This window comes from Carex rostrata, chromosome 17, assembly GCF_964058835.1.
Source record: "Carex rostrata chromosome 17, lpCarRost1.2, whole genome shotgun sequence".
Taxonomy (NCBI): Eukaryota; Viridiplantae; Streptophyta; class Magnoliopsida; order Poales; family Cyperaceae; genus Carex; species Carex rostrata.
In genome coordinates, this window is record NC_135934.1 from 3,085,878 (window position 1) to 3,113,730 (window position 27,853).

Consider the following 27,853-nt stretch of genomic DNA (forward strand, 5'->3'; position numbering starts at 1 on the left):
AATTTAATCTCAGACTCAGAAAATAGTGACAATTTCATTAGCAATTCATAAACATATTTTTTCCATTAATTATCTTGCAAAATTCATTTGCAATTTTTTGTCTAAATTAATTGCCTAAACAATATACTATATATAATTTTAATTTTATTCAGCCAATACTGACTCTTTCTTAAAAACAGTCAGTGTTGGTACTCAACACTGACGGTTTATAAAAACAGTCAGTGTTGGTTCTCAACACTGACTGTTTTTTAAAAAACCATCAGTGTTGAACATCAACACTGACTGTTTTTAAAGAGTCAGTGTTGAACACTAATACTGACGCTTAAAAAACAGTCAATGTTGATATTCAACACTAACTGTTTTTGCAAAACCGTCAGTGTTGATAGCAATACTGACTCTTTTTATAAAACCGTCGGTGATTTTCAATCAGCGCCACTGTGATTTTTATTTCCCGGTTTGAAACTCAAAATTTCGATCAGCCGCGAAACATTTCCCTTCTAATTTTGATTTCCATTCTAAAAACTGCGAAGCACATCTCCTTCTAAACCCTCCTCTCACCTCCCTAAACCGCTAAGTCCCAAATTTTCTCTGCCGCTAGCTCTCCTCCGCACCGCTCACGCACCCTGCCGCTAGCTATCTCCTCCGTGCCGCTAGGGTTCCGTACCGCTGGCTCTCTCCTCCGAGCCGCTAGGGTTCCCTGCCGCGCCACTAGCTTCCTCCGCCGCGCATGGAGCAACTGGAGAGCATCTGACGCAGAACCGTTGGGACAGATCAGCGCATTCTGGAGATTTGGCTGCTGAATTGATTTGCAAGATTTTGGTAACCATTTTGAATGATTCTTGTTTCTCTAGTTTCATCAGCATATATGGAATCGATGTATGTATTCAATTTAGTCAATTAATAGGTAATTTTGTTGTTTCACCGAAACAATCTCATGACTCATCCCCATTTTATTTTTTTGTGTTCTTCTTTTGGTGTTTGACAGGATTGAAACTGGTAAATTCTGCAGAAATACTTATAATGTGACTGGTATATGCAATAGGAGCTCATGCCCTCTTGCAAATAGGAGCTCATACCTGACTGGTAAATTTATGATACAAATTTATGATTTTGACTTTATAATTTTACTATTTTTCAGGGGTTTAGAATTATGGCCAAAGTTGCTAGTGCACAAAATTAAGCAAAGGCTAAGCAAAGTTGCTAGTCAGGTATGGAAAATTTTCCTTTCTCCTATATTACTTGATATTTTCATTATAATTTATTATCAAATTTTTGTGTAATTATCATTCATACTATCTACTTTTTTTATTGTCCCCTGCTAAATAAAGGGTAAAACTGTAAAATTAACACGAGACATGTAGTATACATAACTTTGGGTATACCTAATGCGAATTAACTTCGCTTGTTTTCTCTCTATAGGATAAGAATCATGTATCCTATTTAGTATTTCTCAGCTGATAGAGATCAGCAACATGGATGAGATCAAGAAGTTCAATGCTTTTTTTTTTTTTTTGATGTGAAGAAGTTCAATGCTTTACTAGAAGAGAAGGTACTATTTACTCTAAGCTGGACCTATGTTGCTTGCATAAATATCCTGTATGTATATTTTTGCAAATTCAACAGGAGACAGCTTTAAGAGTAAGGAGGAGCTGGAAGAGAAACCCATTTTGATACTAAACCAAGTTAATCTTTTCCTCTCTGATTCTGTTTCAGGTCAAGAAGCAATTTGCAATCCTCATTTCAAAACTGTCATATGTAAGAGATGAAGCTTCTTATCAACTTTTGCAATAAGTGATCCTATAGGAGGTATTATATCAGTAAATCAGTAAATGTATATGTTTTGGCACCTTGCCATGTGCATATAAAACCTCTCAATATTAATGGGCTGAATTGCATAATATACTTTTTCAGAATGAGTTGCAGGATGAGAGAAATTCATGTCCAATTTATTGATTTTCATAGGCATGAGATAAATTTGAGAGATTTTGATTGGCTTTTTTTGAAGTATTGGTAGATTTGTTAATATGACCAATATTTTCAATTTTTAGGGTTTTATAAGGGAGATTAAAAGAAGTTCAAAGTATAGCCGGATAGCCCACTGTGGTACATTTCTTTATCAATTTTTTTATTTTTCATAAATCTGAAATTTAGAACTTCAAGAGCACAGGAACAAATTTGCAAAATTAGCATATTAGAAAGTTTCCAAATCCGACCCCTATCTATGTTAGATCATTAAAAATATATATACATATGACTATGTTTTGCATAAAGTGGTGATGAATCTCATATCAAAGAGACCTAACATGCATGCAAACAGTAGGTCTGAAATTTTATTGGTTTTCTGATAATTTTTATTTACTTTTGAGCACATAAATTAATTTGTTAAATATATGGTGCTTATTTGCAGTTTAGGGCCTTGTCAGACCAATTCTACCATATGCTAGAGCTTCACAAATTTGTCAGAGAACAAGTTATCCATCAGGTTAACTAATGTTATTGCATTGCATTTATTGTGTTCAATTACTAAGGTACCACCTGATATATAGCTGTTTTGGGAACCAATATTTACTTTGAAAGTTTGGTAGGAACTCTTTTAGGAACCAATATTTACAAAGATTTTCTTCAACAGCCACCTCTCTTTCTATTTTAAATATCAACACTAAAAGAATATTAATCTTAGTTATCTCTGGTGTCTTTGTCAACAATGCAGCGAGAACATTATATGGAAGGCCTTTAGCCCAACAACAATCAATAGTGGCTGCGGTGCAGAGTTTGAGGGTGCTGTGATTGCTTTGTTTCACCTCTTAATAACCTGAACCAACAAGGTGTGGGCCCTACGCGAGGCCTTCTATCGTCAGAACCTCCCCAATGTTACCAACCTCCTCGCCACTTGTAAACTATTTACTACAAATGCAATGTTGTTAATTTTAAATGCATATTTTGTTAATTACTATGTGTTATGTAAATTTTGTTATAGTGTGGTTTTTTTGTAAATGAATATGTTATGTTATTAAATTGCGTTGTCTTTTGTTTATGTTATCTACGTTATTTGCATGATATTTTATTTAATGTCAATGAATGTCGTATATTAATATATATGGCTAGCAAAAATATGGAGGCTAGCCTCGATACAAGCAGAATCATGCCAAAAATTTTAGGCCAACAACGACTGTTTTTAGGACGTACACTGACTGTTTTAAAACAGTCAGTATAGATACCCTACACTGACTCTTTTTAAAAACAGTCAGTATAAATGCCCTACACTGACTCTTTTTAAAAACAGTCACTGTAGGTACCCTATAGTGACTGTTTTTAAAAAGAGTCAGTATAAATGACCTACACTGACTCTTTTTAAAAAGAGTCACTGTAGGGCACCTACAGTGACTGTTTTTAAAAAGAGTCAGTGTAGGGCACCTACAGTGACTGTTTTTAAAAAGAGTCAGCGTAGGTACTCTACACTGACTATTTTTTAACAGTCAGTGTAGGGTAACCTTCACTGGCGCTGGCTTTACTGACGCCGCTAAAACAGTCGGTGTAGGGGTATTTAAATAGTCAGTGAAAGGGTTTTTTGTACTAGTGTTGCTTGAAGAACAGTTGCTAGCAAAGAAACACAAAAAAAAGAGAAATCGGGCAGCGGTGATTGAGGTTAGCATGGTCTTGGTGGTTGCGGTTGAGGCCATAGTCGTTATGAATGATCATTGCAAATCAATGCCATTGTTGGTGCTCATGGATTATGGAACATTGTTGAGAACGGGATTGAAGATCCCTAAGATGATAGCGAACTCACGGTAGGAGAGTTAATGCTTTGAAAAAATGGATATCAAAGCACACGAAGTATCATCCATCAAGGGTTGGATGACGACATATTCGAGAAGGTTACCTATGAGACGAGATGTGGTTTCGAGTTTTTATAAGTGAAGAAGTTGTGGCTCCAAATTCTAAAGGGTTGTGTTTAAGTCGATTGTTACAAAGTAATGTAAGTCTATTGGAGATTATTTTACTTGAGTGTTTGAGTGGGAGTTATGTGATGACGAGTGGGCTCATGACCGGAGCAAGTAGCACAGAGTAGTAACTACGAGGATGCTTGATACGTGATTCAAGTATGATGCTCACGTAAATAGTAAGTCATGTGAAGAAGTGACTACGAAGATTCTTGATGGGAGATCAAGTATGATGAGCGGACGACTCACTAATGTAACCCCATGAAAACAATCGAGATTGAGAAAGATGTCATAAAAGAAAAATTATATTTTTACCATATATTGGAGAGGATGAAAAATAATTAAGTTTAAGGAGGGATGCTGGAAATAGTAAACTTAATTAGTTGGTCAATTAGTCAAATGTATTATAGTTAATGTGTGTGAACTCTCTATAATTGTCATGAATGTATTGGAATTCTCTAGATACATGTTATGGTCTTTTAAGTTGTTTTGATAGATGAAAAACGTGTATAGGAAATAGAGAGGATTAATGAGATGATTAAATGTCATTTAGTGTTAGTGGATTGTGTAGAAAGTTCCTATAGGTCTATATAATGTGTAAGCAGCCTTTTGAATATAAGAGAGCAAGAAAATATTGATAATAGAAAGTAAATTTTCTGTCATAGAGTGTTCTTTTTTTCACTACTAAATATATTAAGTTTTGTCTTTATATTAAATGATCCTAACAGTACCAAATCATTAGAAGTCCCAAAGATAGACATTTCACCAAAGCAATGCAGATCCTCTCTTTTCTTAATATTTTCTGATGACAGAATAGTTGGAAGTTTAATATCTCAAGGGATATTATATAATGGTACAAACCACTAAACCAGTGTGTTAGAAACCATCTTTATTTGTTCATTATGACACTTTGAATAATTAATTGTCTATGATTTAATTAATTTGCAGTGAACAAAGGACATGATTTGCCTACTGCTTACCCGGTCCTAACCCAATACCTGATCCGTATGGTCCTCCTAATTGATTAAGCTCTCTTGGAGGAAGAAGTATCCTTATAATTAAGCTATAAATCAAAGATAAATAAAATCTCCTTTGGTGAAGTTCTTTGGGGTAAAAGCATCAGGGGACTAAAAGTAGATATTTCAGTTTGTAAAACATTTGCTTTGTACTACTGACATGATGTAATCAGTGTCTATATATATATTTGTTGTGATGTGTGCATGCATGTTGGTTCTTCTATACCTAACTTTGATTAGGATCTGTCTCAACCAAATTCATATTTTCAATGGAACATCATTGACTAGCTAACAGCTGTAACTACTGTCAAGTCTTCCATAGACTAACTTGCATTCCATGATCATTATTTTTCGCTGAAGAGAAGCTTCATCTTTGATATATTAATTATTTTTTATCGATCTAAATGGAAAATTTAAAGTAGAAAGAATAAAAGAAGAGCTAAAATATTAATAAATTATATCGAGAGATCGTTGTATGTACACTTATGAATCTTAATTAGCTAGAGATTATTTGAGAAAAACCTCTAAAATAAATTACATCATATTGAAAATGAAGAGGGTTCCAATATCATACCTTCACTTTTTAAATTTCTAATAATAATTTTTTTAAAACTTTTACGTCTAACTAAAACCATTAGATGTGATCTATATTATTTTCTCTACATGTATATAAGAAAATATTACCTTTTGGTTTGTTTTTATATAAATAAATAAGTTGAAAAATCAATGTTCATAATTTATCTATATCAATGTGTTTTTGAAGCTCTTGATACAGATTAAAACAAAGCCCAAATATTGTTGTATTCTTTTATATGTGCATATAGTAAATAATATAGATCAAATTTAACGATTTAATTATGTTGATATTTGAGTTTTAAATTTGAAGTTATTGTTTAAAAAATAAAAATATGATGGAGACATATAAAATAAAATGGAGGTATTTGAATCCTCATTGAAAATAGTGGTAAAGAGACATGTAAGATTGCAAATATTGATGAGAACTTTGTGTTCTCATCATTTGGTTAATGATCTTAAATTAATTCGGATGGATAGCAAATAGGCATTCTTAGTCTCAAATTAGTTTATTTTCAGCCAATATTTTAGACCCATTGTGTGTTTGTGCAACCCTAATTGCAGATATTTTTTAGGCCCATTTTGAACCTTTTTTTAACCTTGATCTGCTCTTAATTTTGGGTATAATATTAGAGCCCCTGAACTAAATTCATAGTTTTAAGTAATGTTGGACAATTTTCTTTTTTTCATGAAGCCCAAAGTTGTAATGCTCTCAGCCTACCAACAAATAGGGCCTACATGTACAACCACAAAAGAGGGTATTATTAACATGGATCATTATTATTAAAGAGTGAGGCTATGGTAGAATGTATAGCACACATTGGTCTCTACTATGAATTGATATTTTATTTTTAAAATCTAAACAGGTGATTGTCTGAACTCTTCAAAATAATCTTTATATGAAATCATACTTGTAGAACAAATTTTACAAGTTTTTAGTTTTTTTTACTATTTTTTTAGATAATTAAAAAAATTATTTGATCTAAATATTCCGAAGCATTCAAAAGTAGTGACTTTTTACCTATCTAAAAATATAGTAAATTTTGTTTTCTAAAAATATAAAATTTTGTATGTAAGTACATTTTCATATAATAATAACAGTTCAGATTGACTGTTTGAACGTTGAAACCAAAGATATTGATCCATAGTGCGAACCAATATACGCTCTATATAAGTACCATAGCCTCACTGCACGAAGAAAACAAATATATCAATTTTGGTAGAAATTTTGAACTGTATAAGAACAAGGACACATCTTATAAAATCATAAAAAAAAAAAATGATTATTTACGAACTGATACAGCTAGGGGTGAAAACGGAGTGAATTATATATGATATGTATTCAAAAAATTAGATACATATTATATGGTTTAATATATATTATGAATACATATCCTATTCATCATTAATTAATAAATATATAAACTTTAATATCTTTTAATAAATATCCAATCCAAAACGTATCCGTTATCGTATCCCAAAAATAAAAATAAAAAACAAATACAAATATGGATAGTGGTCACTGTCCACTCCGTGTCCGATCTGCACGTTTCCACCCCTATATATACGGCGAATAAAACTTCACTGTCAAAAAAGAAAAAAAAGAAAAAAAAAATAGAGAACTATTGGCCCACTACTGCGAGTACAATTTAAATGTGAAATTTGCATGAAATTTATGGCGTCTAAGTCATTAGATCTAAGAGCTGACATCAATATAGTTTTTCTGCTTATGTGGAATTTCATCCAATTATTTCATAGAAGTCCAAGAAAGGGCCAATTTCATTGGAATTTAGAAAAATTAGAAAGGAAAAGAACTTCAATAGTTTAAGAGCCAGGCTAACAGAGGCTATGTAATGGTCAGAGAAACCTCAATGATCCCAATATATTATAGCATAATACATACAATACGCACCTACTCCAAATCCCTTACTTGATATTGAGCAAAACAATGATAAATTTTCATTTACCAAATAGGATTAATTACACACACAAGCAACAAAAACATGTGCATATAAAAAAAAACAGATATATTATATATACATTAAAGAAAATTTGCAAAAACCTGAGAGTTAGCACTTCTCATTACTTACAAACAGCATATACAGCATGTATATGATGTAAATTCATATTTGTTCAGTCAATAACGGATTCATCAAGTGTCCCGCAAAGAGCACAACCCCGCTTGTATCCTCCCGAATCAAGAACAAGAAGGGGTGATCTGCTACAAAATCAATCGGTTCTCCCATCAGTGGCGCACACCCAAATCTCATAATTGCGGCAGATGCTGCAGCTGCCTCAGTTCCTTCTTCATTTACTCCCACGAAGCACTTATGTACAATCTCTGACACATAATATTGACGAACATCGGATGATTCGACCATCTTCGAAAAATCTCCAGTCATTGTGAAGGGCATAACAAGCCCTAGATTTTTTAAAATATCAGAAAATTTCATTTCCATGGAGATCTTGAACTTCGGGATCCTGAAATCCCCCACAAGAACCTTTTTCATAGGTACGTGATGATTTAAGAAATCAGGTTCAGAACTCAATTTAATTGATAGGTTAAGCAACCCGTTAAATGTATTTGGGAGAAAAAGATAGAACGAATATTGCTTCCGATCTTCTCCTTGTTCATATGGCAGTTTTAGAACCTTGAAATCGTCGTAAACTGATATGAATTGCCTTTTTCCACTGGCCATGAAGGGGATTTCAATCGAGCTTCCCTCAATTAAATGAAAAATGTTGGTTTTGGTGAACAATGGATCAAAACTTTCATCCCACGCTCCCTTGAAGTACAATGCATTGCCCAAAATCAATCGCGTATCACTCGTGACCAATCCAGGTGTAAGTAGGTTTTTGATGTGTCCGGCAGTTGTTTGTTCAACCCATTCGTTTATTCGATTTCTGCATTCTTCAGGCTGCCCAAAAGAAGTGATAATGAGATAGTAATAAAGGAAACAATAATAATCATATGAGATTTTACTATTAACATAGTTAATAATTTGACTTCAGAGAATCAATCAATAATGTCTGGCAAAAAAATTGCAATTACATTTAAGTACCACTTCTAAAATCTTAACGTAGGGCATTGGAGTACCACTTCTTTTAAAAATATAATATAACACACTTAAGTGTTATGCTACAAGTGTTAATACATAGAATTGTTTTTAAAAGTAGGACAAATCACTTATTTAATTTTTTTATTAAATCAAGAAATTTTTTTTACATAAATTACAGATAACTAATAGTTATACGAATCAAACAAAATAAATGACAATTGCATCTACATAACTAATTTTCAGAATTACAATAATACATTAATAATTTTAGAAGTAAAATTATGTCATACTAATGAATTAGCAACAGAACCTATATATATCTTGAGTACATTTGTTACAACGACATTATATATATATGTTAATGTTGTTTTAAAAAATATAACAGCATGACACTATTTCACTCTACTGGTGTTTAAGATATATATTTAAAAAATATTTTATTATATATGCGTCATTAACTTGAAGTTTTATACATGCCTCATTCAACGAATTATTTAAAAATAACAAACAAGGTCATGGTCCTTGTATGGGCTTATGTCAGTATGTAAAAGTTTATTTCAAATGTGCAGAATTCAGAGTGCTCGAAATAGGTAAGGTATAAGGTAGAATTAACAATTAATCTTGCCAACCATTATGTGCAAAACCTTTCATATTATCAATATTATCACAAAATTTATGCATGATGTTTATGAATTGTGCAATCTGACACATGAGAGAGATAACAACAGTGCCTGTATTGTACAGCCATTCAGTCTTCACCTAATGAGATATTGACTTAGTACAAAATATTCCCCTCAAAAAAAAAAAAAAAAAACTTAGTACAAAATACAAAAGGAATTTAAAAGTTAAGGACTTAATTTAGGTGAGTTAATCCGACAATCTTAATTAATGGACTTAATTTAGGTGAGTAAATATGACTGCTACCTCATTATAGACACTAAAGAAGTTAGCTGCGATTTGTAAATATATATGGTGTATTGTTAGGAGCATTTTCCAAAATCTATTTAGTCAGATCATATTTGTTCAAACACTAGATTCATCCAGTTCTTATCAGACCAAGGTTTGACTTTATAACATGAGCTCAATTGACTTAGAATTTATCTCTGTTGTTTTCCTTTTTCCCCTTTGAAGTAGGCCAATTAGCCGAAAATAGCCTAAGAAATTGCAAATAAGCAATGTAATCAATCAACAACAAATTAAGAACATCACCATGGACCGAAAAGGAAGAGGATCCGCCTGGGCCTTATACACCGACCCCGCAATCTCTCTAAATAAGTTGTTGAGATTTGTACTGGCATCCACCCACACGCCACACGCATAGCGGAGGCAGGGCCCACGATGACGCGATCCATCAGCAAGAAGGACATTTGAAATATGGGAGTGTAGAGTTGACAAGTCAGAGGTCCCATTGGAGCCGAGAAAGGAGAGGAGCTGCTGGAGTGTGGGGCCGGTGGCGCCGGCGGTGAGGAGGGCGAGGACTGAGTGGAGAGAGAGAGGCGAGAAGACGAGGTTGGAGCTGGAAAAACCGGGAAGGGAGAGAAGGTGTGTTGATAGGCGGAGGGAGAAGGAGGTTTGAGATGTGATCACATCTCTCAGTTTCAGATCCATTGTTCAACTGTGAAATTGGTGTTTCGTTTTTTTTTTTTTTTTTTTTTTTTTTTTTACTTCCTGTGTGTCTCACGTCTTCTATCTCGCCTGATCGCCTCTTGGCTTGTTCAATGGATTACACTTAAACACAACAGGTCAACAGTATTTTGAATGCTCCGACTTATTGCCAATTAGAATTAAGAAATTTATCACTATTTAACTCTAAATTTTAAAATTAATTGCAAACTAAAAATTCAGAGCAGAATAAATAAAATTTCAGAGAGACAGTCGATCTGAATCTATAAATTATAATACCTTAATTTTCGGTAATCAGAGACATATATCAATGCACAACGAATCAATGGTGCAGCATCACAGTAATCAGAGACATATAGAGTTCAATCACGACCTCTGTAAAGATCTCCCAAGTTTCCAAGTAGTTTTATATACATGCAATTAGGATTATTTGTAATACTTTGCTTTGCTTTCCTTTACATTCGTAGTGTTAGGTAGATTAATCTTAGGCTTACTATCTCAATTGTAGTTTAATTTCGGTATTAGGTACTTCTGTAATGAACTTTTATATTCAATGCATGCCTACGGGTTTTTAATCAAAAAAAAAAAAATAATACCTTAATTTTCAATGCTGAGTGACGTCAGCGATGAACAGTGCGTCCCTTCTAAGCTGCCGTCCGATTTATCATTGATGGCCCAGATTATTTCTACCTTACATCATCTGTCGTCATTGGTTCAGCGCTGCTCACCTCCAGTTGGATCTTTCACGCTGATATTATAATATCTTAAAGGATCTTAAAGGAGAATGGGGTGTTACATCATCAATGAACAGTGACACCCCTGCTTTTAACCTTCGGATGCTGGATGAAGCGCTCTAAATTTCTCATCTGACGTCCCCTCTCGTCATCAGCCCGAAATTGATCTCTCGCCTATCTAGCGTTTCAACTTTCTCTTTCGCTTCATTCGCAAATCCTGCACAGCTGTCCCTCGCTCTCCTCTCCTATGTGACGGTCGCGTGCTCAGTTCATCCCACACGTGTCTCCGCTTTATTCAGCTCTTCCCCTTTCTCTTTCGACTCTTTTTCTCCTCCGCTGCTGAGAAGGCTGACCTAGCTCTACTTAATCGGTGTATGCTCCTGTGTTCGGTCAGCTCTGCCGCAGTCTACCGTCTCATTCCCTCCATTCATTCGAGCGTCTAGCAACCAGGTCGGTACAACTATGGTATGGAACTATAATAGTTGGCTGGAGCCGAGCCGACTTTTTAAATTGGCTAATTAAGTTTGCTATTACAATCTAAGGGTAACTGGTATTGATTACAATAATTTTACTTGATTTTTTGCTTTTCGAATGCACCATGGAAAAAGTATTTCAAAAATATTACGTTACGTGCAATATATCAATTTCTTTTTCTGCCATTAATTAATATCCAAGATAATATACATGGGCAAAAGGCTCTTCAAATAGCAAAATTGGTTTTACGATTTTTTTGTCAAGGTTGAAAGCAACTAGATAGGACAAACAAAATTGGAAATCTAATTAAATTTTTGAAAAAAAAAGTTCCTCAAAAAGCTAGAACAATTCTGAATAAATTGGGTTTTGTCAGGTGATGAAGTCTCAACTGTTCCCGTAGAATGCCTCTCAATCTTTGACCTTGGCCTCTTCCAATTGGCCTCCTTGCTGGCTCAGACATATACAAGAGAGAATAACTGATTCGTGTGAACAATCGATTAATGCATGGTATGTAATTTAAAGGTTCTATTTTGGTTTTTCTTTTTGGTTTTTGATTTAATCAAATTTCATTTCCGTTGTCTCCTTACCATTAAGCTTTGGTTACATGGGTTTCACATTTTAGTTTCTAATTCCTGTTTCCAATCCCGTCACACACTGGTACTTCTGACTTGTAGTTAGGTCTCGGTCCATTATTAGCCACTGGTAGCAATTAATTTATAGAATTAGATGAACAAATTCTTCGTCCCAGTTCACCCTGTCAGTATCAGCGTTCACTTGAGAGCAGTGGTTCGTTCAGCTAATCTTTCATCCCATTTCACTCTGTCAGTATCAGCATTCACTTGAGCGCAGTATTTAATTCAGCTAATCTATCATTACATGTGGTATCTATTGAAGACGCAAATCTCTTCTGTCCTGACTGAGTGCTGAATTGTGAATTAGAAATAATTTATGAAGTAATTTATTTTCTGGGATTCCAAATGTATGCAGGAAGACGACTGAAGTACAATCAACTGCATCATTGGCTGTTAGAATGAAGGTACAGTGTTCTCTATGTTCTTCTCATTTACTACTCTTGATTTCATGATTATGAATTTATTGCCTAATTGTATAAATTTTACCTTCAAAGTGTATGCAAGCAAATTATTCGCCACAACATCTTTCTCACCCAAACAAATGTTCATCGCCCAACATATGTATAGAAAAGAACAACAACCAATCGCATTAAAAATGATGCACAAAGTTTCCATTTGTTAAAATAACACAACAAGACAATAAGTTTGGAAACTATTGACTCTTGGTTAGATTCGACATTTAGCAATCTCTAAATTAGCCATATGTTTCCTTCAATTTTTTTTTTTTTTTTTTTGCTAAAACAATAACATAAGAGCAATAGAGTGAGGCTATGGTACTACGCATAGCGCGGAGCAGTTCGTACTATGGATAAGTATCTCTGTTTCTAAAGTCCCAACATTCTATCTCAACCGTTGAACATGATGTACATATGGAAATGTACCTGTAAATCAAATTTTTCATTTTTAAATTTTTTTTACAATTTTCTAAAATAGATAGAAAATTATTAGATCTAAAAATTCTGAATCCATTCAAAAGTGGTTATTTTTAAAAATTATGTTCCAACATTCTTCAAAGCTGAGTAGCTTTCACCCCTCAGTTGAATCACCATTATTCTAATTATGCAAAATTCATGCCTCTGTTTACAAATCAGGAGCTTCTGCTGGACAGAATCTAAGAAGGGAGTTGTTGTTGATTTTAGTGGAATTAAGGTTGCCTTTCCAGGATCTTTTGTTGTAAGTTATACATTATATAATTCAATATATTTATCTCTTTATATCAACCTGATGTCAATAATTGAATTCAGCTTATTTAGATGTAAATATCTTAACAAGATTAATTCCACTTAGTATCATGAATAGTATAATTTTTTTTTTTTAAATTTGGGTTTAGTCATCACATTTTTCCATATTGCAAAAGACTAAATATAATAGGGTTCAATGAGGTGCATAGCACGGATGGGTACGTACTATGGTTCATTTTTTTGCGCTTCAAAATTCCTAATGGTCGATTCTAACCGTTCAACATAATTATAATTTCCATATGAATAATTACTTCTCTAAATTAGCCATATGTTTCCTTCAATTTTTTTTTGCTAAAACAATAACATAAGAGAAATAGAGTGAGGCTATGGTACTACGCATAGCGCGGATCAGTTCGTGAGTTGTGACCTCATCAATGAATAGTGACACTCCAATTCATTTCCATCTGATTCTAAATTGATGCATCAAATCGTTTTTTATTTCGTCATTTAGCATCAGCAGCAAAATTCTCCCTCCTGTTTGCTATTTCCCCGTTTGTAATTGCTGGGGAGAATGGGTTGTTGCAGTAGCTGCGAACAGTACACCCCAATTTCGTACCGTCCGATCATAGATTCACGCATCAGATCTTTTCCCATTTTCTCATATATCGTCAGCAGACAAAAATTCCTCCTTCCCCTTGCTACTACCCCCCCCCCCCCCGTCTGTGCTACCTGTCCTTCCCCTATTTTTCACCATCGCCACGTGCTACCCCGTTGGTACGTGTCTCTCTTGGTGGACTCCCTCCGGTCTCCCGCTATCCTTTCTTGCGCCTTCTGCGGTGCTTTGGAGAGATCGGTTCTTTTGTTCAATCTCTTCTTATTGCTTATTCCTTTCTCGCCTCCAACGCAAACCTCTGCCCAGAAAAAAAAAGAGAAGAAGATCGGCACTCTCCCCTCTTCGCTGTACTCAGTCTGTAAGATTTATGTACTTCCATGGCTTATTTTATTACTGGAGTCAGAAAGAAAGAGAACACTTGATGAGAGGTCCAATGCAAGGTGTGCTACAGTGAATTCTCTTTGTTGATTTTAGTTAGTTTTTGTGCTAAATTGTAGTTTGTGCCTATATTAAGAGAATTCCAGTGGGGGATAGTAGAGAGTTTGGGTTCTGAATTTGATTGAGTGGGTAGAAGATAATCACATTGCTAATAAGGTTGTTTCCTAGGTTTAAGATTAGCTATTGCTCTTTGTCAGAAAAATCAACATCTGCTGTGGGCCAAATTAATACTTCCACCATGCTTGGTACCATATAGATGGCCAAATTATATTTAGAACTATTAGTTATTTCTGTACTTATTCCTTTTGCTTTCATGAATTAGGCATAGGCATGTGATGCTTGAGGCATATGACCAACAAATGTGTTGTTTAGATTAGGTATATTGATGGAAATATTTTTCTTTTCTTCATAATTTTAATGCATGATGCTTTAATGCATAGTACACGTGGAGTTGGTGATTTGATTTTAGCAAGTTCTACAAACTGTCGATTCGAGCAGGCATTACATGTATGTTACACTTACATTTGGCTTTTTTTTTTTTCTTCTTCTTTTCAGGTATTAAATCATCAAATAACACAGAGGTTAGTTTTCTTTATTCTGTTATTATTAGTTTTGAAACCTGATTTATTAAAAGAACTTACAATTTAAAAATGAGTACACCCAAACAACATCTTAATGGATGTTTGCACTTATTTCATATTAGCAAGGCAAATAGCACAAAACAAGCAAAATCGAGAATAAATAGAGAATGAAGAAAAAAGGAAAGGGGAGAGATGACTGCCAGAGGAAGCAGCAAGGTGGTGGGCCCTGTCTTTCAAATGTCCTGTGAAGGAGCTAGACATGCTAGACCACAAATATAATTTGAGCTCAGATTCGGGTCATAAAGGTGAGGAAGGTGTTAGGGGTTGTATGAGCTTAAAGAGGAGATTAGGAAAAAATAGAAGATATGTTAGGTAGTTTAGCATTCGTTGGTCAATAATGGATCTTACCACAAACTGTGACTTCTCATGTTGTCAGTGTGACTATAAGTAGAACCTCTTTTGGGTTGGATGTATGATTCCTTTTGTGCACATTCAGTCAAAAAGATTTTTCAAGATAACTCCCAGAATTTTGTACTAATTGGTTTCGTTTGAACTACCAGAAACTAATTTGGAACATGTCAGATTGTATTGACTGACTTTTTATTTGTATTACTTCCGCTTTTACATTAACTCTGATATGGATATCCGAAAGCTTGTACTGAGGACTTGCAAGCTAAAATGCTGATTCAGGACGTAAAGTGGTGGTTCATTTGCTAAAACATTAGTTGAGACAATAATGAAATATTCCGATTAAGGAAACATTCCAAGCAGTTGATTGCGCTATCAGAAAACGAGTGAGATTATGGTACTGTATATTGTATGCGTTGAGAAGAAAAAAGAAATGGACGTCAGCATAACCAATCAAATTTGGGTTGCGGCAAAAGCCGCAACAGACGCACCTAGTTTCTATAAAAATTTTAAATCTAGAGAGAGGCAGCTAAACATCTCCCAACCTAAGCTGGTTCCGCCCCTGGTCATGCACAGCTGTTTGATGCGTACATAATAAATTCTCAATTTTGTGAAAATTACTGGTAAAGTCCGAATTTTGAAATATTAAGGTGTTAATTAAAAAAAGAAAAAAATTGGGTCCGAATCCAGATAGCAAATTTGCGGTTAAGCACTTTTCTGTTTTCCCAATTTCAGAACACTATCTATTTCAATTAACCCATAAGACAACCAAAAAATTAAATATCAGATTATTGCACGAGTATGGCTAATATAACATCAGTGTCATTTCAGTCTATATAACACCAACTCTAAAATCTATCAAATCGAGTTTAAATAGTGAATCCAAACCGTTCAAACCAATTTACTTTATGAGTGATGCATTTACATGCAAACTTTTTATATTTTCGAGTTATTTTAGTATCAAATCAAGTGGTAAAAAAATTGAAAAATGAATGTATTAAAATTAACTTAAAAACTCACACATTTGACCGCTTGACTTGATACCAAATAAATTCAAAACCTTATAAATTTTACATGTAAATACATAACTAATGAAGTAAATCGGTTTGAACGGTTTGAATTCACCATTTGAACTCGATTTGATAGGTTTTGGAGTTGGTGTTATATAGACTGAAATGACACTAATATTATATTAGCCATACTCTTATTGCACAAATTGTGGCCTTAAAGATATATATCATCATATCAGACTTAACAAAACAAGAAAAAAAAAGGTAGAGTACTTCAGAAAACACCTCTCATATATAAAAGAACTTTTTATTTCCTCAAATAAAATCATAGTGATATTTATTGATTATATACGCATTCACTTAAGACTAAATACAACTCAATAACAGTCACAAAAGAACTCAACAGGACCATGGCCGAGATCGAGCGTTTCTTTCGACTCGGCACTTGCTGGAATGAGTTTGCATCGAATTTTGCATGACTCGAGATCATCGGTGACATGACTCTCTGCTCCTGCCACATCAGCAACAACCGACACCTCAACCTTCTCTGTTAAGAGATGGCGGCAGTGGCAGGAGGCTATTGCTGGAGAGAGCAATGTGAAAGAAACTAAGAGAAGGATAACAATGAAGACAGCTTTTGCCATTTCTATATGGGGCAAGTTATTTGTGTGAGCCTCTGAGGTGTATATATATATTTATTAATTTTAAGAGTATTTAATTGAAATAAAGATGTGTTTAATGAATTGCAATTTTTGTATCTCATTCCAGTCTCTTTTTTCTTTTAAAAAAAATATTCAGAATTAATGGCCTCTGTTACAAGTCATTATTTAGCGGGTTCTGTCTTGTAAATGAAGAGTTCATTTTGAGGAAATGGGATCAGCATTAAATGCTGTGTAAACATTTATCTTTTTTCTTTTTGAAACATTTTTGTTACTTTGTACAAACTGATAAGGATACTGCGACACAATACTTTATAAAACCCGAAATACGACATGTTTTATGTGTAAAAAATATAGGAATATTTTTTAAAAATATTAAATTATTTACTCCAAATAAAATTTAAACTTAAATGAGCAGCGATAAGAGACTGATTACAAAAAGACAATACCCAGTGTAGAAACGTGAAGAGGGCAGAAAAAAAATGAGCATGAATCCACCAAAAAAAAAAAAAAAACAGAGAGAAAAAAACAAACAAAAAAAAAACGAGCAAATCTGCGACGACCGCTTTAAGCAGTGAATCAGTACCTGGGTTGGAGCCCACCACCTATTTATTAATGGGACAAATCTGCTGCAGCCTTCAGGGCTTGCTGGTCCAGTCAGGCATAATGTATAATATATAGAGAGAGATTTGCTATTCGGTTGAATAAATGGGCCGGTACTTGACGGTTAGAAAGGCCCATAAAGGCATGTCAGCCCAGTCCATTTCATTCAGACGCTGGAAATTTCCCACGTAAATATAATAGAGGCAGAAAACCTCTTAGCTCGTGGCTCGATTGCGATTCGCACCTGACTCGCTTGTTAATAGTTTGTTTGTTACTGGACTGAACTGTTAACGAGTCAGTTCGCCACTAATTCGGTTCAAAATTAACGAGTTCAAGCTAGAGCCTAACTTGATCACCAGCTCACGAGCTAGCTCGACTAGGCATCAATTTGTGAATTTCTGTGCATTTTATACTGTCTAGCTCGGTTTAGCTCGGTCCAAAAAGTTTATAAAATTTATTTTCTTCTTAAAATAAGATCCAGCTAGACTCAGCGAGCCAGCTCATCAACTCGCGAGTTAGCTTGGGTCCAACTCGTGACGATTTCAAGCTGAAATTTCAGCTCGGACCTCTAAAATCAGCTAGCTCGTGACTTGGATAAGCCAATTCGTAACGAATTCAAGCTTGACCAAACTCGTGATGAGCTAGCTCGTCAGCCACGCTGTCAAATTTATTCATTTGAAGTGAATTTTAGGAAAGGAAAAAAATCAATGTATTCTTCTTTCTTTTAGAAGAAAATCAATGTATTCTATACTGTAATTTCTTGTACTGGGGCCAGAATCATCCGATTTTTTTTATCATCAGTACTTTAAAAGAAAAAATTAAATATATAACATTAAATATGAAATTTTTTGCAACATACACAAATATGGTCAATGATAGCGTTTTATTTTCACTAGGCTGCTTTCATTTTTTTAAGTTATGTTTGGTTTACACGTGAACAACTTTTTTATAGTTGACATCATTTTTTCTCAACAAAAACACATTCTTCATGATAACATTTTTATTGATGCATTTCAAGATTTTGTTGATTTGCTGTCATGATTTTTTTCTTTTTAATCCACCCATAAAAAATAATCGACCGAATCATCGAGGAGATTAGCTGCTACCTGGATTAGCTACTGTTCATGAATCATGACGGTTTTTATTTTCCGTTTTTTTATTTGACGACATTTTTCTGTCTGCTTGTGCGAGAAAATCTGTTTTTATTATTTTGAAAAAATACAAACCTGTTTTTCTTTTTATTCAGTCATTGATTTTTATTGAGATTTATATATGAAAAAAAATTCAACGGTTGAATGAAAATGAAAATTAATTTTAAGAAAAAATAATAGTCCATTCGTACTCGCTGGGGTGGCAAAAAATCTCGTCACTCGATCATGATTTGTCCTTGACTCGTTCACTAACAGGTTGCTCGTTATTGGACCAATCTGTTAATGAGTCAGCTCGTCACTAGCTCGGTTAAGAATTAATGAGTTCAAGCTACGGTCTAGCTTAATCGCCAACTCGTGAGCTAGCTCAGCTAGACATCAATTTATATGAATTTGTGTGCATGTTATACTGTCCAGCTCAATTCAACTCGATTCAAAAAATTTATAGAATTTATTTCTCTCTTAAAATGAAATCTAATCAAACCCAACAAACCAGCTCGTCAGATCACGAGCTAGCTCGGTCTAGCTCATAATGATTTCAAATTGAGATTTCAGCTCGAATTTCTAAAGTCAGCTCACTCGTGACTCGAACGAGCCATCTTATAATGAGCTCAAGCTAAACCCAGTTCGTGACGAACCAACACGTTGGCCCCCCTACTACTCGCTGCTTACAGTTACAGAACCTGTTAGAAAATGTAGACTTACGGAATCATTATATATAAATTTCTCATCACTTTGTATAACTAATTACATAATGCTGTGTGTTTGGACGTGTTTGTTTGGGTGCGACAGTTGAGATGTCAGATATGTATTCGACACCTGCACAGTTTTCTGATATAAAATAAAAAGTAGTCTCCATGTCTAATTCTTAATTATCATCTCATCTTCTTATTCATATTTTTCACCGAACGCTACTAAAAGGTATGTCAACTGTCAAATGTCGACACCTATCGTTCAAATTTAGGTATTAACAGTAATAACCAGTTTTAGACTTTAACCTTTTCTCGAACCTTTTTAGTCAGAAACAATAATAATCAGTTTTAGACTTTAATAACCTTTTCTGGAACTTTTTTAGTCAGAAACTGGATCACCTGTTATTTGTGGGTAGGAAATTTATATCCTTAAAATCACTAATACGTAGATTCACAATGAATTTTGATATTTAAATATTAGATATAGTTTTATCTTAAAATTTATTTCGGACTCATGCATCTATCAGTGACTTTTGAGGTAAAAATATCTAACCCACAGATAAACAGGAGATTTAGTCGGTTGTTCCTTCTGTTAATTTTGTCAATTAATATTTTTATTTTTATTGATGTGGATTCTTTAACGGTGTTCATAGACATATATACGGACTCGTTTCACAATATAAATCTAATTGTTTGAAGAATACAATGGAATCATGTAAAAGTGATGGAAGAATGTTGTTTGAAATATGGTTAAACAACTCCACCTCATAAACAAATACAATGGAAATTTTGCTTCCACATAATTCGAAAATCATATAATTTCTGTGAGCAAAACAACCTGCGTTAGTTGACTAAACAACTTTTGAACTAATTTCTTTTAAGCTAGAAAGAATTTTTTTTATTTGACGACCGATTCAATTTAATTCAATTGACAACTTTCAAAGGCATATACCTGATTTTTTTTTCCCTAAAAAAAAACACTGTAAAATACTTTATTTCCTTCTCTTGGTTCACTTGGTTGGACTCGGTCCATAGAATTGTACACCCAAACCATGGCCAAGTGTTAGAAATACTAAATTAATAAAGAGAGAAAACGACACACAGTGTTATATAGTAAATTTATTTTTTCAACACCTTTTTTTTTCTTTGCTCTCTTACGCATGTGTCGGTTTGTCGGCATTTTATGTATTGGCGAACATATTTGGCAGAGTCGGAATAAAATTAAGACACTAAATATTTCAAAGAATATAGTAAACTTCTTTTTCAAACCATCATTAATTATTTAATTAAAAAAATGAACTTTATATAAAAGGTGCAATTATAAAATCACAATGCGAATATTCCTGACAACAAATAGTTTGCTTTATTTATGATGTACACAGACAGCCGTACGTATATTCCCTTTTTTTGGGCTCAATTTTTCAATTTCAAAAGCTCAAATTCGATTAATTTTTCAAGGCTGGGAAGATAAATACAATAATACCTGGGGTTTACGGAGCAGTTTGTTCCATAATTTACAAAAACAATTTATTAAAGGACTAATCTGGAAAAAGGAAATAAAAACGCTAAAACAGCCTCAGTGATCCAGATTCAAGATTCGTCCGCATCGTCTGCATTAACTTAAAAAGAGCATTTTTTGTGTTAACCCATCTCAACCGTCTGATATTAAATAGAGCCAATCCGGCCATATCCTATAATTCAGGGGTCCTTTAATATTAGTGTACATCTATCCACACTGATCATAAGATAGATCGTACGGTGCAGATGTGTTAGCTCAAAAGATTCCTCTTTGAGTTAATGCAGAGGATACGAGTACGATTGAAGATAGAGTGATAGGGACACCGCATGGACCTTCGGGTTAGAGTCAGAGGTCCAGTGGACCCCAGCTGACGTCAAACGTATATTCATGGGGCCACCTGGATAATTAGAAAATTCCAGAACATTACAGGCTCACAGCGCATCCTTTTATTCATTTTGTAATAATAGTAAATAGTTTGTTTATTTAACATTTATTAACATCCAAGCAGCTGTGAACACTGAACAATATATATTTCTGATCGGCAGTACTTATCAATATTTTTTTTTGAATTTTTATATATCATTAGCTACTCATGCTTTGTTATTTTAGAAGCTTCTTAATAACTTGATTACATAAAATATTTTTTTAGAATCAAATAAGAAAAAAAGCGACGCAATTTTTTATTTTTGAAGAACAATGAATAATTATAAGTCATAGTATTGAAAAATATAAATTAAAACATTATTTTTATTAAATAATTTATTAGTTAATAGATTTAAATTCAATGAGCTAATTAAATTCAATCATATTAAAAAAAATATCAATTATTTTTTTAAACCCGATGAACTAATTAGAAAAAATATAAGTTATTTTTTTGCTCGAAAATTCTGACTCCGATCCGCAATTTCTTTAATAGTATATTAGTATAGTACCACTGTTTGTCATGCAAAAGTGTGACATATCGAGGAACAGCAGCAAATACAAATATATGAGTTAAAAAAAAAAGAAGTCTGAAATTTTTTCGCCGTATTTCTTGTTCGAAAAAAATATAAAAAGTCTGGGGGGCACACGCGGAGATTCATGATTAAGAAAACGGCAGAGCCAGCCCAAAAGGAGACCGGTGCCGGGGGTGCTTTTCACGTCTTTCCCTTCTTTTCTTTGAAAATATTGGTAGAGGCTACCAATTGTCTTTCCCTTGTTTTCTTTCTTATCTCTGAATCTCCTCCATTTAAACGGTCCCGGCGCCTTGATTGTGACCCCTCCTTAATCCTTAATTCGTATCCTCTGAGATATCTCAAACTTTACGTGACTTTATGGAAAATCCTAACCGTTTAAATATGTTCTACACGAATCTCAAAGCACACATAATTCTGACCCCTCCATCCCCTGAATAGACACCGGATACGTCGGTCACGCAAAAGTTGAGATATCTCAGAGGATCCCATCTCCCTTATTCCTATTCCCAATTCCCTCCGAGTGCGTATCCTCTGAGATATCTCAAATTTTGCTTGACCAACGTGTCCGGTGCCTATTCGGGGTGACGTAGGGGCCCAGTATATATTTTAGCTTTGAGATTCGCGTAGAATTTATTGCAACCGTTGAGATTTTCCAAAAATTCACGCAAAATTTGAGATATCTCAGAGGATGTGAATTCATTGCCTCCCTGGTGGATGAGATATCCTGATTATTTGCGGCTTATGTTGTGTAGCAATGTGGGAAGCTATCTTGCAATATCTCGAGAAAAACAAATTGTTCAGCGTAATCAGAAAATTATCATGAGGGGTCAATTTTAGTGATAGAAAGAAAATTATTTAAGTAAATAAGATGTAATTATTATATAACATTTATTTATTTTTCTTGAGTACTTAAGTGCTATTATGTAACTAGATGGATTAATTATGAAAAAGGTTCAGCACAATCAATTATACAAGTAAAAAAAAAATTGTGGACAAAAGAGATCGAATTCCCCCTCTTTTTTCTTTCTTTTTGTTATGTACAATGTTTTTCTATAGAAAAAAAAACAGTCTATCTTATCAATAAAGTTTGTATAGAAGATCGTAAATAAAATTATCTCAAAAGAAATATACATAATAATAATAATAATAATAATAATAATAATAATAATAATAATAATTTATTTTCTATCTCATAAGATTAGTTAGAAATTTATTATTATTATTGTGATGATCTACAAAATTATTTCTTCATTTATCACCTCCAGACAAAATACCAGTAAATTTTACATTAAGCTAATTCTTATATAAATGTCTATAAATAATTTATTTTATTAAAAATAATATTCTTAATTTCTTATTTATTGAAATAAAAATTATCGAAGTATTGTAAAATTTGATTCTTACAACAGTGCATGACATATTCTCATCCACAAAAAGTGCAATTACCTTAAAATAGCGTATGTAATGCGCAAACTTTGAGTTATCCAGCGCAACAGAAGATCTGAATTCCAGAACTTTATTCGTACCACCGTCAAGCAATTAACGGGCGCCTCTCGTTCACACATTCACCGACCCTTTAATCCAACGGCCAGAATTTCTTCCCCATCCTCGACCTCATTTAAAACCACATCGCCACAAAACAAAGAATCTCTCCCTCTCCTTTTAGACTGAGATCTCACATTCTCTCAGCCCAGCAAGGACAGAGAAAAAAAAAATCAAGTGAAAGGGAAATCCTTTGTGTGCTGTGCCTGCGGATCACGTTTAGGAGCTCATGGCGGATCAAGTCGAGGAAACGAGCGTGCCAAGAGAGAGCCTTATTGAGAAGATCAAGGAGAAGATCCACGACGATTCATCCTCTTCGTCAGATGAGGAAACTGAGAAGAAACCTAAGCCGTCCGTGTCCGATCCACCTCCCAAGCCTAAGACCTGGCGCATTTTCGGTCGTCAGGAACCCGTGCATAAAATTCTTGGTGGTGGCAAACGTATGATCTGATCTGCCTTTTCATTTTCTTCACATTTTTTTAATATATAGTCTACTTAATATTTTCGATCTAACTGAAGAGAAAGCGTTATTTGTCTTTTATTTATTTATTTTAAATTAAGTAGGCATGTTCTCAATATTACAGATGTTATCGATCGATATGTAAATATAGATAAAACCGATCCTTTCCATACTTTTCACCTTTTCCAATTCCTTCAAACCTATTTTTAAAGATCTGGTCCGATTGAGGTTGTTATTCAAAGTTAGTGTTGCTTACCCTGGGGTTTAAAGGGTTTTGGAGAAAATCATATAAAGTTGGTGACTTTTTTTATGTAATAGTTTATAAAAAGGACTGCGGAAGAACCTTTGATTATTTGCTTGTAGATCTTGAGATTTGTTGCTTACATCAGTTGGGACACTGGTGTTTTCAATTAGTAAATTGATGAAATTAATACATTTTGCTGATCAAATTTAAAAAATGAGCAATTAATAAATAGTACCTGTTTATATGTCAAGCTAGTAGCAAATCCATACCTGACATACATATATATAAAGAAGCAAATGAGATAGCGACTCTTTAGTATTTGATTCCTTCCTCCTAATTTACAATCTTTAGTCAGTTTTTGTATTTCACAATGTCCTTTTCAACTGTTGTACTTGTTTAAACATTCTTATACACATTATTTTTGTTGTCACAAATTTCTGTTCATAAAATTCAGGCTAGTAATTAACTAATGCAATATTGAAAGGAAACCATTGTATTCAATGAAAATCTATAAATAAACCCCCAGGTTATCCTTTCTCACTCTCATAGGCAATTCAGGGAAGGATAGATTATCATCTGAGAAAAATATTTCCTATTTCATAACATAATATTGATTTTGTTCACAAGATAATTTGTGCATCTTATGCATGTTGCAATGTTGTAATTAGAAAAGTTTAATTGGTGCAGCTGCTGATGTGTTGTTATGGAAGGACAAGAAGCTGTCAGCTGGAATTCTCGGCACTGTGACTGCCATATGGATCCTCTTTGAAGTAATGGGATACCACCTTTTGACCTTTGTGTGCCATGCTCTCATTGTCACTCTTGGTGTCCTCTTCGTCTGGTCCAATGCCTCCTCCTTCATCAACAAGTATGCCTCTCTCTCTCTCTCTCTCTCTTTGCATGCATGTGCACACAACACGTGCATGCATGTGTTTGCATGTGTGGGTTTCAATCCCATCAATTGATCATCTGTAGTAAAGTTTAAATGTTTGTAATGTGAATTTTTAGACTGGCAAGAGTATATTTACCTGTACTGAGTTATTTGTAGATCCAAGTGTTTTGTATATTTTTTTTTAATCTAAGAGTGAAGTATATAAATTATGGAAATGATTGTCTAATTTATCTTTGGCTTTCAGGTCTCCACCGCGTATTCCTGAGGTGAGCATTTCAGAGGAATTGATGGTGAATATTGCACTCTCAATTCGCTACGAGATAAACAGAGGCCTTAGAAGTCTGCGTGAAATAGCTACTGGCCATAGCCTTCAGAAATTCCTCATTGTATGCTTCACTTTCCTCATCCATTTTCATTTTTTTTGGTCACATTTTGAATTTAGTTTCATCTTACATTTATAAAATAAAATCAAATTGCCTTGGAAATTGATAGTCTTATCTGAAATAATCAAAAGCCTAAAGTTGGCAAACATTCTGCTTGTAAAAAAAAATTTAACCCTAAGCTTTTTTGTGAAATATTGAATTCTCTAGGTAATCGGCTGTTTCTGGGTTCTTTCTATTGTTGGGAGCTCTTGCAGTTTCTTGACTTTGGTCTACGTAGGTAATGTTGATTTTTCTCAGCCTACTTATCTAATGTGTAATTAACGAGGAATATTTCATTTCTGTTGTAAGTACCACTCACCTGGTTTTCTCCTCAGCTTAAAATTCTTTTCTTTGTTTCTTACAAACAGATTTTCTGATGATGTTCACAATCCCATATCTGTATGACAAATATGAGGACAAGGTGGACCCACTTGCAGAGAAGGCCACAAATGAACTCAAAAAGCACTACTCGGTTTTCAATGAGAAGGTACTCAGTAAGATTCCCAAGGGGGTTGGCAAGGACAAGAAGCCCTAAAAAAGTTTGATGGTTCATGTCTGCTTTGTTAGTAGTTCTCTATGGTAATTGACCAAGTTTTGGTTTTTTATGTGTATGGTGCCGACTGTCGTTTCTAAATAGATTCTGGTTTAATGGATGTTAATCATATTAAAAATGTAGGTTGGGGTTTGTAGTGGAAGTTTTGGTAAGAAACATGGATGGCTTAATCCGTATGTCATGTTTCTTTTCTTTTCTTTTCTTTCCTTTTTGCTTAAGACCTATTTTGTAAGCTTAAGCTGCTGTTTGTCATTTTAGAACCCTATTTTCATGTAGGGGTAAAGTGCAGGAGGATTGGATTTTCTTGTCTTCATATACAATGTTCTGTTCTATAATTCATCAGTTTGCAAATTTTTGTTTCTGTGTACCATTTTGATTAATGCAATGTTCCTTGATAAAACATTAATTGGTAAAGCTCTAGATTAACGGTTTACTGATAGGGGTGTCAATGATACCCTTTTAGCCGTTTATCCGATCTGTAACGTATTCGATAAGGCAGTTATGAGTAATTTTTTTTTTATTAGCTTATTAGGTATGGGTATAGGTAAGGATTTTTTTTCGTTAGATAAATTAGTAAAGGTAAATTAGTAAAGGTACAGAGTAAAGTCTATTTTGTATCCATTACCCATTACCTTATAAGGTAATTAACTAATTATATAAAATATAATAATATGATAATGTTTGAGCAATAATTAGTGAGTACTTTTGTTATTTAGTGTATTGTTTTTGTTGTAAGAAAAATATTAAATATATTATTTTTATTTGTATGTCTTGTTCTTTAATTAAATAATTAAATTTGTCGAAAAATATATTTTTATTTTTAAATTCTCTTGTTTTATAGAAAATACAATTTAGTTTAAATTGATTGGACATTTATTTTTAATTTTTTATTAGTAATATTATTGCATATGTGCGAAATAAATGAGTTTTGATGTTCTATTTGTAAAATATAATACAACTAATTATTATAGTAGTATTATTCGTTATTCATCCGCTACCATTTCGTTATCCGATAATTTTAACGGGTAAGAATAGGGTATGAGTAAGGTCATTCTTAATGAGGATGGGTATGAAAATGCTTTCACCCTATCCGTATCGTACCCATTGACACCCCTATTTACTGATGCAAGTGGGGATTCAATTGGTTCTTTGGTTACACAGTTAAATTTTAAGTAGTTTATAACTATTTATATTTATAATATCAAAATGGTATACAAAATATGTGCATTTCTGCTTACTATTTATGTAAATTCATACATCTATTTTTGTAGGGGTGTCATCGTATTTGAAAAAATTGGTTTGGATAAGATTTTTTTTTTTCGTTAGTTTATTGAATATGGATAAGTTTATTGATTTTTTTTGTTATCTTACTTAATAAGATAATTTTTAAAAATAAAATTATATATATATAGATGAGTAAAACTAGGGTGTGATCTACTCACCAAGAGGGGTTAGTGAGCACATCTTCAAAAGACTATTAGATTGATTTTGAACTACAAATCTAAACCGTTGACATCCAAGTACTTCGTGAGTGATGCATGTACATGCAAAATTTATAAAGTTTCGAATTTATTTAGTACATGGTCAAGCAATCAAAACAATGAACATTTTATAAGTTATATTTTTAATTATTTTATGTATTAATTTTTCATCATTTTTTTGACCGCTTGATCATGTACTAAATTAATTTGAAACTTTAAAATTTTTGCATGTACATGCATCACTCACAAAGTACTTAGATTTTAATGGTTTGGATTCATAGTTCGAAGCCAATTCGATAGTATTTTGAAAGTATGCTCACCAACCTCTCTCGGTGAGCACATCACACCCTAGTTTTGCTCTATATAGATATATATTTGTATGAAGATAATACATTTATA

General features: G+C 33.6%; 2 protein-coding genes and 2 long non-coding RNA genes across 5 annotated transcripts; 3 read left to right on the forward strand and 1 right to left on the reverse strand.

Moving 5' to 3' along the window:
- The first annotated feature begins 470 nt into the window (after positions 1 to 470).
- On the forward strand, positions 471 to 3,034 carry LOC144568618 (uncharacterized). Its single transcript, XR_013515691.1, has 6 exons — positions 471 to 819; positions 1,139 to 1,208; positions 1,714 to 1,806; positions 2,049 to 2,103; positions 2,408 to 2,482; positions 2,711 to 3,034. It is a non-coding gene; the product is annotated as an uncharacterized LOC144568618 (long non-coding RNA).
- A 4,414-nt stretch (positions 3,035 to 7,448) lies between these two features.
- Positions 7,449 to 10,269, reverse strand: LOC144568282 (serpin-ZXA-like). The gene is made up of 2 exons (XM_078318575.1): positions 9,799 to 10,269; positions 7,449 to 8,448 (listed from the first exon to the last, which is right to left on the reverse strand). Exons 1-2 carry the CDS (start codon positions 10,195 to 10,197, stop codon positions 7,654 to 7,656), a joined length of 1,194 nt encoding a protein of 397 aa, XP_078174701.1. The 5' UTR covers positions 10,198 to 10,269; the 3' UTR covers positions 7,449 to 7,653.
- Positions 10,270 to 11,156: 887 nt separating this feature from the next.
- Positions 11,157 to 15,418, forward strand: LOC144568569 (uncharacterized). Of its 2 annotated transcripts, none has more exons than XR_013515686.1 (6): positions 11,157 to 11,411; positions 11,794 to 11,927; positions 12,408 to 12,456; positions 13,144 to 13,225; positions 14,840 to 14,865; positions 14,988 to 15,418. It is a non-coding gene; the product is annotated as an uncharacterized LOC144568569 (long non-coding RNA). The 2 variants fall into 2 exon arrangements; XR_013515685.1 differs by having other exon boundaries at positions 11,157 to 11,396.
- An 8,012-nt stretch (positions 15,419 to 23,430) lies between these two features.
- Positions 23,431 to 26,324, forward strand: LOC144568717 (reticulon-like protein B2). Its single transcript, XM_078319086.1, has 5 exons — positions 23,431 to 23,842; positions 24,794 to 24,974; positions 25,243 to 25,384; positions 25,589 to 25,658; positions 25,789 to 26,324. The coding sequence occupies exons 1-5, from the start codon at positions 23,632 to 23,634 to the stop codon at positions 25,953 to 25,955; spliced, it is 771 nt and encodes a 256-aa protein (XP_078175212.1). The 5' UTR covers positions 23,431 to 23,631; the 3' UTR covers positions 25,956 to 26,324.
- Positions 26,325 to 27,853: the final 1,529 nt, after the last annotated feature.